The 19,761-nt window shown below is 36.1% G+C and overlaps 1 protein-coding gene and 1 long non-coding RNA gene across 2 annotated transcripts in view; both read left to right on the top strand.

Annotated features, from left to right (window-relative positions):
• DNAH11 (dynein axonemal heavy chain 11) overlaps positions 1 to 19,761 on the top strand; it is a 120,433-nt gene that overhangs the window by 22,114 nt on the left and 78,558 nt on the right. The window contains 6 exon segments of the mRNA XM_021385495.1: positions 1,183 to 1,478; positions 2,348 to 2,616; positions 2,679 to 2,772; positions 2,774 to 2,838; positions 3,116 to 3,264; positions 3,267 to 3,322. Coding sequence (XP_021241170.1) covers positions 1,183 to 1,478; positions 2,348 to 2,616; positions 2,679 to 2,772; positions 2,774 to 2,838; positions 3,116 to 3,264; positions 3,267 to 3,322 — 929 coding nt within the window.
• On the top strand, positions 7,103 to 7,762 carry LOC110393659. The gene is made up of 2 exons (XR_002435088.1): positions 7,103 to 7,416; positions 7,558 to 7,762. It is a non-coding gene; the product is annotated as an uncharacterized LOC110393659 (long non-coding RNA).

Consider the following 19,761-nt stretch of genomic DNA (forward strand, 5'->3'; position numbering starts at 1 on the left):
TTACCTTGGGCGGGTGAGAAGTGAAATAGCTCTGTGTATGTAGTCTGGTGATCATGCTTTAGAGAAATATTAGGTCCATACATGTATATGTCTAATTTTTTATTATTTTAACACCACTGTGGATATGGTGACCCTTGAAGACATTCTCTTGGCTCTTTCCAGCAATCTGGGAAAACCAAAATATAAACTGTGTTATAAAATCAGGTTACTATGCTTCATGAAAAGAGTTTATTTTAGTATACCCAAATCTACTCCTGTGGTCATCTTAAATATACTTAAAGAGATGTGGGTTTTTTTCTTTCTTTTTAATGCTACAGCATATTTAAGATGATTATGTTGAATTTAAAACCAAAACTCTGGATCTTGATAGTCATTTTGCCTCAGTTCTTTGTGTAGAATTTCAGGTCTGCTCAGGTTTAGTATCCATGCTCAAGATCAGTACTCACAGATAAAACCATTCTTCATTTACTATTTAAAAATAAATAAATAACTGTGCATTGCTTGCATTATACTTTCTATCTAGTTAAGCTAGCTGTAAATTGAATGCCTTGCAATACTATCTAATAAGGTATTTTGGTAATGTCAAAAGTGTGCATAAACTTTAAGAATTATTGCATTTTTAATATACATGTCAATATGCCATCAATTGAAATTGGAAACTACAAGGGCACTGTGGTTCTTTTGAAATAAACTCTTTTTTTTTCAGTATTTCATCTTATTCTCATTATTACATTTATTTGTATTGTTGATATTTCTTTAAGAAGGAAGTGAAAGTAAGGGTTTCTTTTTAGTGTTTAGCTAAATGTAAAGAGAGTTGATACTGGAATGCAGAACAAACATACAGAGATATTCTTACAGAATGGCCACTCCGTCAAAGCTGCTGTATTGTAGGATGGTTTTTTTTTAAGATGTAATCTCAGTGCAAGAGCTGCTTCACCCTTTTACAGAGTTTTGCTAACGTAAATGTGATTCCAAGGAAGTTCAGGAAGTCTCTTGCACTGACCAAGGTATAGATACAAAAACTTACTGTTGTTTTGTACTATGCATCAACTATATAAAATAATAAAAAACAAGAAAGTTGAGATTAACACAGCCATAAATTAAAGTGCTTTTTAATTGTAGTAAAGTTTGTTTGCTCAATCAGATAAATTTATAGCTCTTCAAAGTAGATTTCCTCCTCAGCCACTTGGAAGATTTGCATTGGGTACATTGATAGCATTGTGATTGATGGCCTATTTAATACCATAATGTGTTCTTTAGATTTCTTTTTGGAGAACTCAGAAGAAAATTTGAAGCCAGCTCCACTTTTTCCAGCACAAATGACCCTTACTGGCACAGAAATTCATTTTAAACTTTCTCTAGATAAAGAGGCTGATGATGGCTTTTATGACCTTATGGATGAACTACTGGGTGATATTTTCCGAATGTCTGCCCAAGTGAAGAGACTAGAAGCCCACCTGGAATCAGAACATTAGGAGGTACAGTTTCTCCTCTTGTGCTTGGAAATAAAGAATCCAAATAATTGCAAGCAGCAAGAAGTTTATTTTTAGTTACAAGCTCATTTAATAGCATCAGTCTTGAAATTCTGAGCCTAATCTGTTCTCTCAGTTGCAAAGCTTATGGAAGTGTAGTCCTGTTAATTTCCAAAGGATTACTCATTCTTTCACCCACTTCTGCATCTGTGATCAGCAGAATGAAGTTGTCCATTTTACGCAAAGCTGATTAAAATTAGCTGAATGTTTCTCTTTCTGTTCCATGCTGAAATCTGTAGATCAGCATGTAATGGAAACTTAACCTTAGAAGTACGGGAATAAGGGAATGTCTGGTAGACTGGTGACCAGGATCATATATAGCACATTTACTAACGAATAACTTAAAAAAAGATACGTAGAATCAGATAATCATTTAATGGCTTGGGTTGTAAGGGACCTTGAAGATCACCTCATTCCAGCCTCCTGACGTGGGAAGGGCTGCTACCCACCAGCTGAGGCTGCCCAGGGCCCCATCCAACCTGGCCTTGAACACCTCCAGGGATGGGGCATCCACAGCTTCTCTGCACAATATCATCCTTGACATGAAGAGTTTCTTTATTATATGTAATCTAAATCTAAACTCTCTTAGTTTAAAGCCATTACCCCATGTTTTCAATTTGATTTAGTGCATTTATGCAGCAAATATAAACCCAAACATGGAAGAACTCCGTGAACTGTAATTTTTCTTGTTAATAGATTTCTAGGGAAAATGTATGGAATTCCAGTCTTTCATTTACGCATTAGTGCAAGTTTAACCTTTTGGTATTACTGTTTCTCAGTTACTGAAATAAAAAAACTTTTCTTTTAATGTCTAGGACTATATGAACAGTGTGTTTGATCTGTCTGAACTCAGGCAGGAGAGTATGGAGAGAGTAATAAACGTCACCAACAAGGCCTTGAAGTACAGAAGATCTCATGATAGCTATGCTTATCTCTGACTAGAGGATCAGCTTGAGTTTATGAGGCAATTTCTTCCTTGTGCTCGTGGTTTAATGTCCACACAGATATCTCTTACTGGCATCCCACTACTAAACTGTGTAAAAAGCAGGCAAGAAAGAAACTAGTTTAAATAACTTCCTATTTAGTAAGAAAAATCTGGAGATGTATATGCATGTTTCTCTCTCTTCTGCTTTAGATTTATATCAGTGAAAATCTCTGTGTTCAGATGAGTAAGTTTGAAGACCCAAGAATTTTTGAAAGCTGGTTTAAGGTGATTATGAAGCCTTTCAAAATGACACTTTCTAAACATTACTAAGAAGTGGAGCTGGATGTTTAAGTAGTACACTATAGAAATAATAAGATTGAGGTCTTTGTGTGTGTAATACTTCTGTACGTAATATGTAGCTGCTTTTTCAAGTTGGTTTTTTTTTTTTTTTTTTTTTGCTTTTGTTTTTTAGATGTTGTACTTACATATCCTCTTGGATTAATTCTCAGTAGTACTTTCCATCTCTGGAAGTTGAACTCATTACATAATTTTACAACATGAATACCAGTGGCAGGACCAATAGTGCTTACTATGTGTTTATTCACTAAAGTAAGCAGTGTTTGCTGTGCTTGTAATTTTTCCTTTCTCTCTTTGATAGTCTGAATGACTTCAAAGACTTTATAAAAGTGACAGATGCTGGACTTCAAAGAGGGAGGCATTATTGTGCACTGGCAGAAATCACCGGTCACCTCTTGGCTGTGAAAGAGAGGCAGACAGCTGCTGGTGAATCCTTTGAACCTTTAAAAGAATTGTTGCATTGTTGGAAAGCTACAGACAGAAGATGCCAGATCAAGTTTGCATCCAGGTAGAGGCACTGTATGAAGAGTAATATTCCATGTTTACATGTGTGCATATATAGCAGTATTTGACCTCAGAGTTGTAAAATAATTCCATTCCTCTTTTCTGTCCTTCTTAAATGCTAGGCATAAAACAGTTAGCTTTTATTAGGTTCCTTAAATGACTTGTTTCATGTGGATGATGGAAAATCAGTTCATTGTTGCATTTTGTTCTGAGAAGATCTGTAGTCATTTTTTAACCATCTTTTTCTACTGGCAAAATCATGTTCATATTCACATCTCTCTGCAGAAGCTTAGCCGTACAGAATCTCCGTTGAGTGCATTTTTGATGTTTCTTCACATTCCTTTAAGCAGTTAGCAGTAATTTGGGACTCTGATTAATTGTGGATAAAAAACCTGGGATTTAATGTCAGTCAAATGCTACTTTCAGGTATCTTAGCCATTTGTTTCTGTGTATGTTCTGTCCCACAGCCACTCCAGTATAATTATTGAGGCTGGCAAGTGAAATAAGGGGAATGTCAAATGAAAGAAATGCAGTTGCTCAAGAAAGGGTGGGATATGAATGATTATGTTAATGTAGGTTTTTTAAAAGAGGAATTATGGAGTTAATACGTGCTATATGAATGCTACATTCTAAATTTTCTTCTAGAAGTGTTTATAGTTTTGATTTTAAAAAATCATACTGAAGAATATGCTCATACCTTCTATATTTTTGGATAAACAGATTAAAAATTTCCCTAATCTCATCTTAACAAATGTCAAGATAACCCAAAGTATTGCAGGTTCACTTTAAGCTCGATAATGATAATTTTCTGGAATAGTTAAAATCAGTGAACAGAAATTCTAAAAGCCAGAAAGTCCCACTTCAGAACCGAGGAATTCTACATGAGAAAATTGTGGAAGGCCACAAGCAAGACCATTTCACCAATGGTTATATCCTCAGTTAGATCCTCATTCCTGAATAGTGTGAATAGGAAATCAGCCTTGTGAATTTCTATTCACCTCAAGATGTTGTGTTTCATAGTCAGGGTTAAAAATACGACATACTGCAATGAAAGGGGAACAGGGCAGTTTCCCTCACTTCTCCCAGCTACTCCTGCATAATTCCAGTGGATATGAGTTTATTTAATAGTATGTATACACAGTGCCAGAAAGCTATCTGAAATTGACACACAAAGTAATTTAGATGCTTGGGTTTTGCGTTGGATTTTGAGAAGATGGAATATTTGGTGTGCTTTCTAGGTAGTGGTGGTGTAGGGTTGGAAAAACATAATAATCAAGTCCAGGAGGTATTGCTGCATGTTAGGCCTCTCCCCTGCATCCATCTATCTGTTAGAGCAGATTATATATAGCAGAAGCTTGTTTTTACCAAATGTTGTTGACACTTTTATCTGTACTTTCTGTTTCAGAGCAGCATTGATGATTGGACTAAAACCCAGTGGAGACAGATTAATGGGGAACAGATGGATGTAGAGATCAGATGATTTGCCAAGGCAGGTTCCATAGCTGTCTGCTTCTACGATTTATCTGTCTTCGTGACACCCCTTTCTCACTCTTCCCACCCACTTTGATGTTTCAGTGGATTTGTTGCTCATGTCCAAACTGGATGTTCTGGAACAGGTTTTGGATTGGAGCTTTCCTTTAAAATTTTATTTTTCTGGCTGAGTTTCTAATCCCTGTGGGAGAATATGGTAAAGCCATGTTGTCACTTTTCTGATTTGGGGCAGTGTGTGAAAGAATAATGAAAGAATAATAAATGACCAGATGAAAATCATTATTTTCTCAGACAAATGGAGTTTTCAGAATTTTATCGGCTATTCTCTCAGACGTAGGTCCAGAGCAGCTGGATTTGCTCCTTAGCTTCAGCAAAGATGCTCCACTTTAAAGGGAGGACACTTTCTTCACTTGAAGAGTTTGCAATGGGTTGTTAGTAGTAATCCTGAAGAAGACAGTTCTAATCAAACAAGGGAGGAATGAAGTGAAAATATGAACAGAGGCCCCCAGACTATTTGCAGGTCACTAAAGGAATAATTGTGGTCCACGGATAGTGTAATACTTCAGTATGAAATGAAGAAAGTATCGAACCTTGTGGGTATAATAGTTCTTATTTATGCATTTGTTTCATGCAGAAATGAATAGGTTTAATTGCACACCCAGTTAGTTGTGCTTTAAGAGGAGAACTGGTTTACAGCAGACTTCTGGTCTTAAACCACTTCAAAATGATACAGCTTCATGCAGCCAGTTGTGATACCAGGGGCGACCAGAGTAATAAAAGCAAGGTTAGAGCTAAGATCAATGCATTGCTCTTCTACTTTCACATCATTCACTATGGCACATACTCCAGCTGGAAATATGGAAAAGGGAAGATGCTGATGGCCGCCATTGATGCTCACAGGTTGTTTGTCGTGTTCATCATGCTCAGGTGTACACAGGAGTCTCCCTTAACTCTCTATGAATGGTGGCTTTGGATATATTAAATTTATAAATGTTTTTAATTGCAGTGAAAAAATTAATAGGAAAATTACTTAAATTGTTGGAGCTGTGATGAAGTAAATGGCTTGATTCAGCTAGGACCACATAATCACTGCGTAGATACAGTATTAATTCCTCCATTATTTAAAATGCCGTACTGGAAGGTACATTTCCAGAGCCTTTATTTATCTACCACATAAAGCAAGGACCCTAGTCTTATGCTAACTACAGCTGTCCCAGACATCTGCATATGAAAAAGGAAAATGGAATTTTCTGACAAACTTCTTCAATTCTTCTGTTATCAGCAAGATACTAGGCATTAGGAAAATGTCTTTATCATTTAGGCAAACACTGCAACAGGCTTCCTAGGGAGATGGCTGATGCCCTTTGCATGTCAATGTTCAAGAGGAATTAGGACAATGCCCTCAATGATATGCTTTAATTTTGGTTAGCCCTGATGTGGCCAGGCAGTAAAAATTTTTTTTTTTTTCATTTAAAAGGCAAATACCATCCCCAGCCCCTAAGATTTCTAGTGTGAAATACTGTGTCTGTAGCTTATGTCAACTTCAGTTGCAGCTGGACAAATAAACTTGCCATTTTGTGGCATGTAATATGTCTTAACAGAAAAACATGAAGAACACTATCAACAAACTTTCAAAATGTAAAAGACTGAAGAAACAGCATCAAAATAATATTTCATCTTGGCTGATTAGGTTTGAAGTTTTGGTGCAAAGATGGCAGCATGTCTGGTATCTAGAGTGCATATGATATTTCATTGTTTTTCACTTATATTTCATTGGACACTTTGTTATGTGCTTTTGTATGATTTTTCTTACTCATTTACTCATTTTGCTATCTCCTATTCTTTGCTTTCTAGGTCAAGCTTTCAGTAGTAGAAGATACTGTCTTGACAGATGTCATGGTTTTATGATTTTCGGTTATTGGTATTCCACATCATAACATCATGTAGTGAATGTACCTGGTTCTCAGAAGAGAAGGACTACTACATTCCCCACGGTACTTTGCTCCTCTGTTACCATTTCCGGACAGAGGGAAAAGATAGAAACTTGCAGATCACGAGACCTCGGCCCTTTTTTCCGCCGTCTCTCATCTTGGCAGCACCTCGCTCTCCAGCCGTCTTATCGTTGGTAGTAGAGTAAGGCCTACCTTGATTTTGGGACATTCTCTCTCTCTGTATTGGATTTATCAGCTTCAATTGTAATTATATTGTATTATAGTGTGTTGTTTTGCATTCTGATATCTTATTTAGTAAATTAGTTTGTTTCTCCTCAGATTGTTGCCGCTGTTCTTTGCTCTCAGGGTCATCTCCTAACCCTTTTTTTCCTTTTCCCTTTTCCCGGGGCGTGGGCCCATTCGTCCCCCGTCCCCTTCATCACGGAACCAGGCCAAACGCCCATAAACCGTTGACAACAGATCTTCAGGGATTACATCTTCATAAAATAGAAGAGGAAGTCCAAGCTATAGTTGACAAAGCTGTGCAAAAGTTGGGTACTGGAAATGTGAGAGATCTCCATCTTTGTCCACCTTTTTCCACAGAAGAATATGTACAGATTGCTGTCTTGATTAAGTTTTACTTCAGGAAATTCATGATACAAGTGAATAGTTTCATGTGAGCAAAACCCAGTGGCTTTTTGTATGTAGTGTAATTTACAACACTGTGCATTGAATATAATTTAATTAAAGTTTTCAACTCAAAATGTGAAATGTGATATGTATAAACAGAGGTTATAACTACTTTTCTTGTTCTCAGATTTTGGCAGGAACCAGCTGAATGTGGGCTGCCATGGAATTTTCTTGTGAAGAACATCACAGGAACAGAGCTTCTTTATTAGTCTGTTGAACAGCTGCTTGTAACTCTAGATAACAATCAAGTAAGGACTTAATAGAAATATTATTAGCATATCATTATTATACTCTCACTTTTTACACTTTAAATTAAAAACTTTTTTCCTGAATCTTTATCAGTGAGTATTGTTTTCTTCAGATGTTATTCCTGTGAAATTATATGTGCTATGTAACTACACATATTCTAAGAACATTCTTATCTCCATGTAGGAGTTAATAAAACTACAGCTTTCTCATCTTATGTTTTTAAAGATTTTTTTAAAATCACTTAATATTATGCTGTCCATTTGCAGCATTCTGTTTTTGTATACAATAACAAGACAATTTATTGAAACTGTCTTAGCCCTTGTTCTTCTATTTGATAAATTATTTTGATATAAGGTATTTTTATTTTGATAATTTTTTATAATCTTCTTTTATTTACTCTTCGCTAGCTTTTTAATCTCTTGTAGTTGCACAGAGATATGATACTTCTGATTTACAGAAATCCTTTCTGTGAAGCTCCTTGACATTTATGACTGTGATAAGTGAAATGCAAGGTTATGATGTAATCAGTTTCTTTTGCCAAAATGCGGCTGTGTATCAGACTAAACATTTTTAATTCACATAAAATATCAGGTCTTAATTGTTCATTCTGACCAGAAAGGTCACTGAAACCTTGATGAGTGAAGAGAATAACTTGTGTTATCAACATACCTATGATTCAGTCCACATATGTCAGGCAAATTTCTGAGTTCTCACTATACAAATTTCTGAACAGATAAGATAATGATCATATCAGAAGGACAGAAGGACAATCTACATTTAAAACTTTAAATGAATTTCTAATTGTTTGAATCCTCAATGTAAAGAATATGGGCTGCAACATGTCTAACTATACACACAAAAATTCTCACCTTTGCACTAGTTGAGAATCTTGTTAATAATGATGAAATTGTTTATGGCATTTAACAGGTGTGAATTTCTTCATGGTGCACGTTGAGGAAAGCACTGATCTTGCACACATAAGCAGAATTGTCATGCAAATTAATGCTTCTCTCTGCAATCTGTCATTTTTATTTTGTTAGAAGAGATCTAGGAGTATAATCAAATCAGTATTTGTGGCAGTTGTCCGAGTTCCTTTTCATTTCCTTCATGTTCAGTCTAAACACTGTAAGAATAAATGGTTGTGAATTTTCTTTTCTTGCCATTTAAGAAATAGAATCTCAAACAAGCTGATGAGGTGGCTTCTTCCACCTCTTTTTCCTATACTTTCTTTTTCCTAGTGTACATAAAGGCATGAAATGGAAACAAATCTGTTGCAACTACTTTCCTTGCAACTCTATTCTGGAGTTAGTGACTAATAAAACGAATACAAAAAATATGATAGAAGCTACCACCAAACCAAAGAGACAAGAAAAATTTGAAGATTTGCAGTGCAGGTAAAACTTATGGAGGGTTATGACTTGTTTGGAAGACTGGCTCAGGAACAGTCAGGAAATGAGCTGTTAAGTCAGTTTGCTTTTTGTCTATATGTAAAGTATGATCATTTTTTGTTATTTGTTGCTATCTGGCATATTGGACTTGTATTGCTTTTCGTATGATCAATTTCATTTGAAGCATTGTTTTGTTACTTAAGGATTGCATGATGTAAAATTTTGTCAAATCCCTTAAAAATTCTTCCAGTTTGGTTTTAATTCATTTTCTCCCCACTCACAAACTGGGACCCGGGAATCTTTCTTTCTTGCTTACAGCAGGACAGTGGATTGTACTGCAAAGTTCTTCCTTTAGTACAGTTGTATGCCTTGAATACCTCACTGGCATTCATTCTTCCAGCCTGTGGAGCAATGATTTGAAGTTACACCTCTTCTTCCTTTAAGGAAACCGTCATAAGAAATGTAAAACAAAAACAAAAACAAACCCTACCACTTGGTTTGTGCGTCATTCTTTGTTATGCATAAATAATTATTATCTTTTTCTGCTCAGATAGGCATGAAATTGAGAGTTTTGAGTCTTAATACTTCTGGTGTCTATATCAGCACGTTTCATTTTGTTATTCTTCATACATGAAAATGTATATATTTTAGGAGGAGCACTCACTTTGCTCTCTCATTAGAGTAGTTCTTTGAGTTTTATTTGTTTGTTTGTTTTTAAATTTCTGTTATCTCTAAATAACTACCCTGTCAAGAAAGAAATCTTATTATTGCTTGATTTCTAAAACTAGACTCTTTGGAATATTGAAGGGGAGTTTCCACATAGCCAAATGTACCTTCTCATTTCTCTGGTAGTACTTCATTCTCTTAGACTTCTTGGTTCAAACCAGTACAAAGAACATATTCTGTTTTGGTTTCTGGAAAGGAAATGTGTGAGGATTTCTACTTTCTGTATTTCTTACAGATGGCACCATCATTCTGAGGAGATGATGCAAATCCTGTGCTTTCTCTTCCTGGAAATATAGCTGTGTGTGATTTGCATTTGTCTGGAACATAGGTTTTCAGGAGTTAAAATGGAAAAGGCCAATGAGATCCTCAGATCTATTCTACTTCTGGTGCTAAATGATCAACTTTCAGACCTGCTATGTTTAGTGATGATAAGACTAAAAGTTTTATGATCTTTGTTACGTTGTTAGCGATTTAGATTGATGATTATACAAGATATGCTTTTGTAGCTATCCTTCTGTTATTCTCTCTTCAGTAATAATTTTCTACCTTTTCTGACATTTTGAGACCAATTTGTATAGAAGCACAAGCACTTTGCATTTCAGAAGTTTACATTCTGTTATCTATATGCCAGGTGATTCTCCTGTCTTCAGTGATGGTCACCTATGGCCATTAGTTCTCTGTGTACTGCAATTACTGGTGTGCCTCAAGCAAAGATTTTTTAAAAGGGATGTGACATGTAACAGAAGTACTGAAACTTTTCCAGCGCTTGACTGGCTTGGACACTGAGCTTTTTTGGATCATAGATTCTCACAGGTTCTTTTACATAATAAACTTTAATGGCCTGTTTCATCCATTAATCTCTCTATGTCACATACAAGGAGAGCAGTCAAACAATCTTTTGTTCTATTTCTCAAGAGTAGATCACTGTCTACACAGCAGCATGGTCTTCAAAATCCTCAGTCTTTGAAGAAGTGTGTTATGCAAGGTATTTACACCTGAATAAACAAATCTTCATGAAATAAGCATTAACTATAATTAATAACAATGTTAAGGCTTCTCAGTTTTATATTGAGCTGTATTAGACCTTTAGACTCTTCTAACAGCTCCCAATAGTGTCATTAACGCTATTCACTACTTGCTCTGTGAGCATTTTCAGCTAGCTTTTCCCATAAAAACCTCCTGTGTAGTAATCATGCAAGAGACATGGTGGACTAAAAACAATCTTATTGTAGCAAATGTTAGAGGGGTAGTCAGTTGCTTTAATAGAAATATGCATAAAGGTAGAGCAATTGAGACAAATCTAAGGCAAGGGGTTTCTTTGTGTCTCTGGTATTTTTTGGTGCAGGTGCCTCATCATCTTACAGACTTTTGAACAAAATTTTTGATCTTAAATGTCAAGAAACAAACACTGCCCTTGGGATGTGCAGCATATAAAGGGAGTATGTTTCTTTCCATGAAGGGTGCGGTTGCAACGGTCAGGTATGCTGAACTATGTGGAGTTCACTTCATGGATTTTCCCTTCTTTGGGATATAGACACTTAAATTACCATAACATGTCAGTTTTTAGAAACATAAAGTGATTAAAAAACTTACAGCTATTTTTCCCATATTTCAAAACATCACTATCACAATTACATGGACCAAAATTGCCTAATGAACTAATATTTGAATAAATTATCTAGTTGCCCCTTATGCATAGGTTTATAAAGAAGGGTAGAGGGTTAAGTGTTTAGGAGCAATCAGAAAAGAAAAACTGTACAGAAAGCCATAGAATTAATAAAGTTTATGGTTGAATATTACATTTCTCATACTTCCTCTCTTCTTCCGCTCTTCTATTTCATCTTCTATGACATTTTCCAATCCCTTCCTCTCTTATCCTTTAAGAAATACCTCTACAGACCTTCAGTTCTCACCCATATCCCCTATCAGCTGTTTTTGAGCCTCCTGTTTGTTAATTGGCCATCCAGTATGTGTGCTAACTGGGTAGTGGTAGGTCAGAAAGAACAGATCAGCAGCTTCTGAGACAATAATGTATTGTTCCCGCAACAGTGCTGAATGGATAAGCATTCACATTGCATAAAATCAATCTCGCATGTGGTTCTAATGATTGATTGTCTCAGCAGGGAGGCCACAGTCTGAATGGGCAAATACATGCAGCTCACCTCTTAAAGATAGTTTCTCCAAGATACAGCTACATTTGAGTGCATGGAAACATAGGAAAGACTGTATTGTCTGTGCATATGCTGTCTGCAAAACAATAAAACTCAGACTTTTACATTTGGAGCTCTAAGACTATATCACTGTATGTTTAAATCAAATGGATATATAAAGTAAAACAGTGGTATCCCAGTAATGGGAAAAGATTTCTAAAAATTAAATCCTACTGAAGAGGCAGTGTGGAGAGAAAAATGGGAAAATAAGAACAACAATCACTCAGTTCAAGTCTTCAAAGAATGTTGATGTGAAATATCCTTTGTAAAGATTAATGAAATAAGCTTCCGTTTTTGTCAGTATAGATTGTAGCATTTATGCTACACGTATAGATCTATGCTGCTTTTCTTTTTCTCAAAAGATACATTCTTGGTTTCAACACCCTGATGAAACTGTAAAAAAAAAAAAGAAAAAAAAAATTGGTGTGTCCCTACATCATGGAGACCTATGAAGAAAATCACAGAGAACAGTGAGTTTTTGGCTCCTCCGCCCAGGCTGTGCTTATGAGTTCACAAATCTGGTGAGTTTGAGACGTACAAATGGCATTCACTAGACTGGAAGAGGGCTTGGTTTAGCCCTGAAGGATCTCCAAGAGAAACAGGTATGCATATCTTTTTGTTCAATTCAGTGAAAATTTGCACAGTGTGAAAATGATCTCATAAAAAGACATAAGTAAGGTATTTAATCCAGTAGTAAATTAAATGCTATTAGTTTGCATTGGGGAAATAAAGAAATATGTCATTTCTGTTATCTCATGGCTTTTCTTTATCACATCTTGATTACTGGAGTTTCCGTGGGTCCACTCTGAACTGAGATGAAAGATAAAAGCAAAGATACTGCCAGAGTTCAACCGCATTAGTGTAGCAAGAACAGAGTATGCAGGCGCTATGTATACAAATGTTAAACCCGTGCATTTGAGTAAGGAAGTGGAAACTGTTGGTTTTGTTTGTGTCAAACCACTATTTAATTTAGACCTGCCTCAGAATGGTAGCTTCTGCTATTTGAATTTTGCTTCACCCTCACTTGCCTCCAGCTTCTTCCTAATGCTTCTTTTCTGGTATGAGCATTCTTTCTTTCTGTGAAAACTTCAAGTAGTTCTGTTTTTCTTTTCCAACCTAGAAAATCTGCCAAGTGGATATACAACATGGGAAGGAGGCCTGTAAGGAGGGGAAAACCTGATAGACTTATCTAAAATTTATCCCTATAATAGAGAAGGTGAACAAAGGTTAATCGTTATTCACTGTTTCTCACAATACAAGCACTAATAGGTGTTACCTGAAACTATTAGGCAGCAGGCTTAAACAAAAGAAACACTTTCACACAGTGCATAGTTCAAAATACAGAACTTTTGGCTACAAAATAACCAGTTATTTTTAAAAAGGACAAATAAAGTGTTGACAAATTTCTATTAATGATAATTAAATACGATGATAAAATAAGTAGTGTGATTTTGTGTTGATAGTATTTGGGTTATTGATTCTTGTGTGGTTTTTTGTGTGTCAAAGGGATTATTCTTTTTTTTGGTTGGTTTAAGGTTCTGCTTTGTTTGGTCTTTTTTATTTTGTTGGCAGTGGTTATTTTGTTTTAGTAAATCCTGGCTGATGTGGTATGTTATGGCAAATATTCCCAGGGTATCCAACTCCTGGGCTTGCTTCTCATGTTCCTTTTTAAAAATACCTACTAGCTTCTTTGAAAGACAGACTTATGCACAATGAACCTCTATGTGATGCAGCGAGGCGATGCTTCCGCAAGTGGAGCACAGATCTGTCCAACCCTGTCACTGTTTCCAGTCTGGATGATACCTGTGCTGAGGACTTCTGGACTGGATCTGTGGGCTAGGAATGACCATCTGGGCCTCTGCCATAGAGAAGTGGAGTTTCGGTGTGTTTTTAGGAAAAGGCTGGTAATATGTTGGGATACTAGGCAACTTCATACAAAATGCTGCTACAGGTGTATCCCTTAGAATTGCATTGGTACATCCATCATGATGTGCTACAGAAAAATAGGGAGCTCAGTGAAATTACTTGCTGGTGAGCAGCAAGATATTTCCTCTAAATTTTATATTATTAAATAGAGTGCAGATGATCCTTGGCTATTCTCAGGTTTTTATCGCATCTCAATTATTCCATCTTCAGTCTTTCATAGCGCGTTTTCTTTCCTTTTAGAGGCAAATATGTGGATTTCTAGAACAAGGCACTCTTCTCCTGTGGTGATTACATGTGCATACATACACAATATTGAATGCATGCTTAAATCAAAATATTCTCTCCAAGTATAACTAAGGTGCAACTAAGGTGGCTGCCACATACCACTGGTTTGAATGCATGTAAAGTTCCACTAGATGGGGATTGAAATATGAAATAATTCTCATTTCTCTTCTGAACTCCTGAGCCTCAGATTTCTTAGAAATGCTTTTGCACCTAAGGAAGAAACTGAGGACAATGCTTCCTTCCAGTGTTTCTCTAGCAAGTTTCACTACAGAGTGAGAGGCTCCAATTACTTTATATTTGCCAGAGATTTTATTTATTACAAACTGAGTCTAAAATGGTGCTTAGAAACTTGGTCAGGTGTTCTCATGGCCTCAGGTACATGTCCCAGTCACGTCCTGTAGATTAGTGTTACAGCTTGCACCTTCTAACACTCTGTTGGCTGCTCTTTAAATGGAAACACTGAAAACACATAGATTTGAAAACTGTGAAATCAAAAAAGTGGATTTCTAAGATGGCATCACGCCAAAAAGAAACTCAAGAAGCAAAACTAGCCTTGCTCTGGTAGAAGCAACATCCATTCCTATACAAAGACTGCATGGTTTGTAAGGCATTGTAAGGAGTTGGCTTAATAAGTAGTAATGTACTCTGCTGTAACAGCTCTATTACAAAGATCTTATGTTACACTTCCATCTGTATAAAATCACTAATGCCTCAAGGTGAGCCTAATCTTTTATAATTGATTCTAGAAGTTACCACTCATAAGTAATGAGGAATGAGGCATGAAACCTACTGATGACAGCTGTAGCTTCGTGATGTGTCTCATTGCTTTCATCCGAATAGCTCCTACAAGGCATAATGACTCTGCAATGGCTTTTTAGGCCACTGGTTCATGAGGTTGTACTTGGCTGTCACGTCTACACTATAGATGGGATGATGCCCAGAAACACTGTTTTGGCACCACTTGTGATGCTCAGCTTCAGGACTTTTATGAGTACTTGGGAAATACCCCTCGGCTAGTTCTTACACCTTTGACTGACAAGTAATGAATGTTGCTAATAACAGTGTCAGCTTTTTCTCTTTCAGTGTATAAAAAATTAAATGTTCAGTGTTCTTTCACACTTTCATACCTCATATGAATTTTATAAGGTTTTCTTAGACCTGTTATTGAGACAAAGTATCTTTGAACATGTGTATGCATGTAAGTGTGCACACTTAAGTAGTACATGAACTTAATTCCTCTTAACTTTAAAAATAAGTTAAATATTTATTGCATTATATAATGCATAAAATTAATGGTTAATCTGAAGAAGAATATGAGTGGATCTATACCAAGGTTAATTGGAATTTTTCAGCAAAATCTTTCTAGTTTTTTTTTTGTTCCAATGTGTTAAAAGTTCAAAAGACAGTACTTTTTTACACCACATGCAACAAAGCGTTTTTTTCTGGAATTTTTTTGCTGGAATCAGCGATTCAAGAAGGCGCATCCATCGGTCCTGGCTGGCTTGGTAGTTACAACCTCCATCTGGGACAGACAATTCCAAGGACCAAGCCTTTAAATAAGGCAAAGTAACAATAAATAACCTCAAGTTTCCTGTCTTGTGTGATCACAGGTGAGATATCACTCCTTGATTAAAAAAAAAAAAAAAAAGTTTATGTTTTGTTTACATATATAAAATAAGTATTTTCCAATGTAAATTTACATATATAATATTTTATTTTTATTATAACAGATTTTTATTCCTTTGTGAAAACGTGATATTGAATTCATCATCTGAAATATTTATTACCATGAACCCAGGATATGCAGGTTGGACAGGACTACCCAAGAATCTCAAAGCTCTATTCCGACAAGTAATAGTATAAAAGTATAATAAGTTCCCATGTAGGGTACATATGCTACCTAATAGTACTAGTTTTGGTGTGCAACGAAGTGCAATTTCTGTTTGCATCTGTGGAGGAAATAAAGCCAGTATTTTTGTAGTAACTGCCTATATACAATAATGACAAGGAGAATTAAAGGTTTATAATGCCTTCTTTTAATCTGCATTTTATTTTAATTTTACCTGTGTGAACCAAAAATGTACCTAAACATGCAAGAATATTGGCTGTTCTGTGGCAGGAACAGATTCCGTAGATGGGTATCATCATAGTTGGTTTAACCTAGTAAGTTGTCCAGCTGTGTAAGTGTCTAGGTATAACATTCTTCCATGAGTGTAGGCATGTCCACATAGATTGTTCATAACAAGCAGCTGAAAGTGAAGCTATGTTCTTTCCTAGTAAGATATTGCATGTTTCATCACTGAGAATCTACAAGAAGTGTGGTGCACAGTAAGCAGTATCCCACACAGTAGGACAGTCCATTATCTTTTTCTTAAAGTTCATATTTATGCTTTATATGCTAAGACCAATCTTTCGAGGAAGAAAATTTTGAATGTAGAAGATCTGACTATATTTTCCATACTGCTGTCATGAATCAAAATGGTGTTCTGGAAGTGAATAAATTCCACAAGTTGTTGCTCCATTGTGATGGGCAGCAAAATAATGCTGATTTATTCCAACAAAGTTTGGGAGTTGCACATTGAAGTATGTGATGATGGTCTTTGACTTAGTGCAGATTGCATTAATATTTTTCACTGTTTTAACCTAGGCTTGAGAAAAATATGATTCTGTGATTTCATTGCTCAACGTGGTGAAGTTCAGTAAGGCAAGCTGCAGGGCATTGTCAGGCTCTCTGGAGAGGTACAAGTACGGATTTGTTTTGTGGCATTGCTTTTCTGCTTCAGATGGCAGGACTGGGCAACAGCAGGAATTAGCTTTCTTGGTTTTGAGCCTAAATTTATAACAAGCAGTAAGCAATATCTGCTTAGATGGAGGAGGTTAATTTTTCAATTCATGAGCCTCTGCAAAGGCTGTCACTGAAGAGGCTGCCATTAGTCCTCTCTTTACAGCACACAATGTGGGGCAAAGCACTGCTCCAAACATATGGATTACTCATACTTGGAACATTTTCTACTCATTTTCTGAGGATAAATCTCCATAGTCCAGATGACCTTTGAGTCTTGAACCTTGGGAATCCTTTCCAAACTGTAACACATGCAAGACACCACAACATAGATACAGCATTACTTAGGCTACAAGGGATGGAGCTGGCAAGTAGCATTTGCTATAACAACTTGGGTATCATAGAATCATTAAAGTTGAAAAAGACCTCTAAGATCATCAGTCCAACTGTCAATCCATCCCCACTATGCCCACTAATCATGTCTCTCAGTGCCACAGCTACACAGTTCTTGAACACCTCCAGGGATGGTGACTCCATCATCCACACAGGGCAGCCTGTTCCAATGCATCACCACTCCTGAGAAGGAATTTTTCTCAATATCCAAGTAAGACCAGTTATAACAGGTCTTTTAATGTCCTATAGCTGAGTCTTAGCAAAGATTGGAGGGACAATGGCTTTCCCTGCAGGTGTTGGTTTTTTTTTGTTGTTTTTTTTTTTGAATCATGTAATTAAAATGTTTTTTGTTCTTAAAGTTTGAACTAAGGTTGCTCTTAAAAAAGAAACAATTAAACCTCTGAAGGCAAGCATAACCTTGTACGAGTATTAACCACCCCTAAAAGCAAAGTCCTTTTAGTAATGATCATTTCAGCAATAGCAGGGTGTTGCATTTGACTTCCAGCCCCTGCACAGCTCCTGGTGATATCTTCCAGTCGTTCACAGTGAATGATGCCACAGCAGAATGTGCCTGCCCAATGCTTCTTGGTACCTGTTTTACAAGCTCTGCATTTCTCAGCTGCTGCCTTTGTGTACAGTGATGTTCCTGAATGCTAACAATCAACAGTGCCTAATTATCTCCTTTTGCTTTGAAGTAAGGTCCTTGTTAGCTTTGACTGACATTCTTAATTGTGACTCTCCGGAGCTCTGTTTTAAAAATGTTTGCACACATCAGTCATTTTATTTAAGTGACTTATGCTTACCATGTTTAAGTACTAATCTGTGTATCTGGATTATGGGGTTTGTTTTCTTCCTTAAACCCTGTGCCATGGTTGTCCCTGACATTGAACTGACCTATGAAATTATGTTGGTTGCAGCAGGGTTTATTGATGCACGTCTGTTAGCCAGGAAGTTTATTATCTTGTGTACTCTCCACAGGGAACTGCTCTCTAAACAGGTGAGGGTCTCTGAGATTCTGGTTTTTCTACGTGTTAATTAACACATTCACTTGGAAACAGTGTAGATGGACATTGTATAATAATTGTGATGACGGTTTTCGTTTTTTAAGTGTATGGTCTTGTGTTTTTATTTTGAAGAGACTTGAAATCACATATCCATCCTATATATCATCACATATATCAGATATCATCTATTATATATCATCAGATATAAATCTAAAATGAAGTGCCCTTTTCTATGACCTTGGTACATTTGTAATGTATTAATTTTGTATTAAAAATTATATCATTGCATATATATATCATATATATCATTGACTAGTGCATGGGATGGCTGAACTAATTTCTGTGATTGTGTGGTATCAGTATTAGAATTAAAGGTACATCTTGGAAAGAAGAAGGACCTCAAGGGAGATAAGGAATTGTTATGAATAACAAACAATATATAATGTTTGAATGTATGTTTATATAAACTCTTGTCAGTGAACATAGTGAAGGATTATTTAAAACTGAAATAAAACATTGCTAAATAATACTAGGAAGTATTTTTATTCGAAATACCTTAGAAATCTATAACTTCTATGCCGTTTCCTCACCAAATATTTTTAGACTTTTCTAGGCTGAGTAGCTACATGTGTCTCTTTAATTTTGGTGTTAGATGCAAAATATGTTGCTAGTCTACCCAGGAAGCAAAAAAGTATTGTTAACGTCAGGTCAAATTAGATATTTTGCAGCAGTTTTTCTGCTTGCCTTGATTCATCATGGAGGCATAGCTGCAATGAATAATATCTGAAAATACAGTGGAAGAGGTAAAATAATTTCATTAAATACAGCCTCTGGGTAATGCTGAAAATGACTAATAAAAAATACAGCTTCCCAGGAAAACCTGGTCTTTGTGATCTCTTTGTGATAGCTCCTACCTTACAGCCTTAATCCTATGATGGTAAAGTAATAGAAGTGTCTTGAACCTAGTAACTAAGAAACTACTGATTTTTTATTTTTTTTTAGAGGGCACCCTGACATCTCAAACCTGATACAATTATATTTGCAGAAGAAGAAGGAAGGAAGTACTTTGCATCTTTTTTCTACACTGGAAGAACAGTGTCTGGCCTGCCTCTGAAATCCATCCCTCCAGCTGGCGTTTGTAAATAATGTTTGTTAGTGTGAAACTGCCACCAGAGGAAACAAGGCTGAAATGGGCCCAAAATTTCATGAAATCACATTCTCAGAGTATCGTCCTGGATCTTTTATTTTCTGGTGCACATTTTGCCATATAAAAATATGGATGGGATATTAAAAATTAAATAGATATACACCTTTCACCCTTTTAGACTTTTGCCTTACTTATGATGCTGACTGTAATCCTATAACAAG

Source organism: Numida meleagris, chromosome 2, assembly GCF_002078875.1.
Source record: "Numida meleagris isolate 19003 breed g44 Domestic line chromosome 2, NumMel1.0, whole genome shotgun sequence".
Taxonomy (NCBI): Eukaryota; Metazoa; Chordata; class Aves; order Galliformes; family Numididae; genus Numida; species Numida meleagris.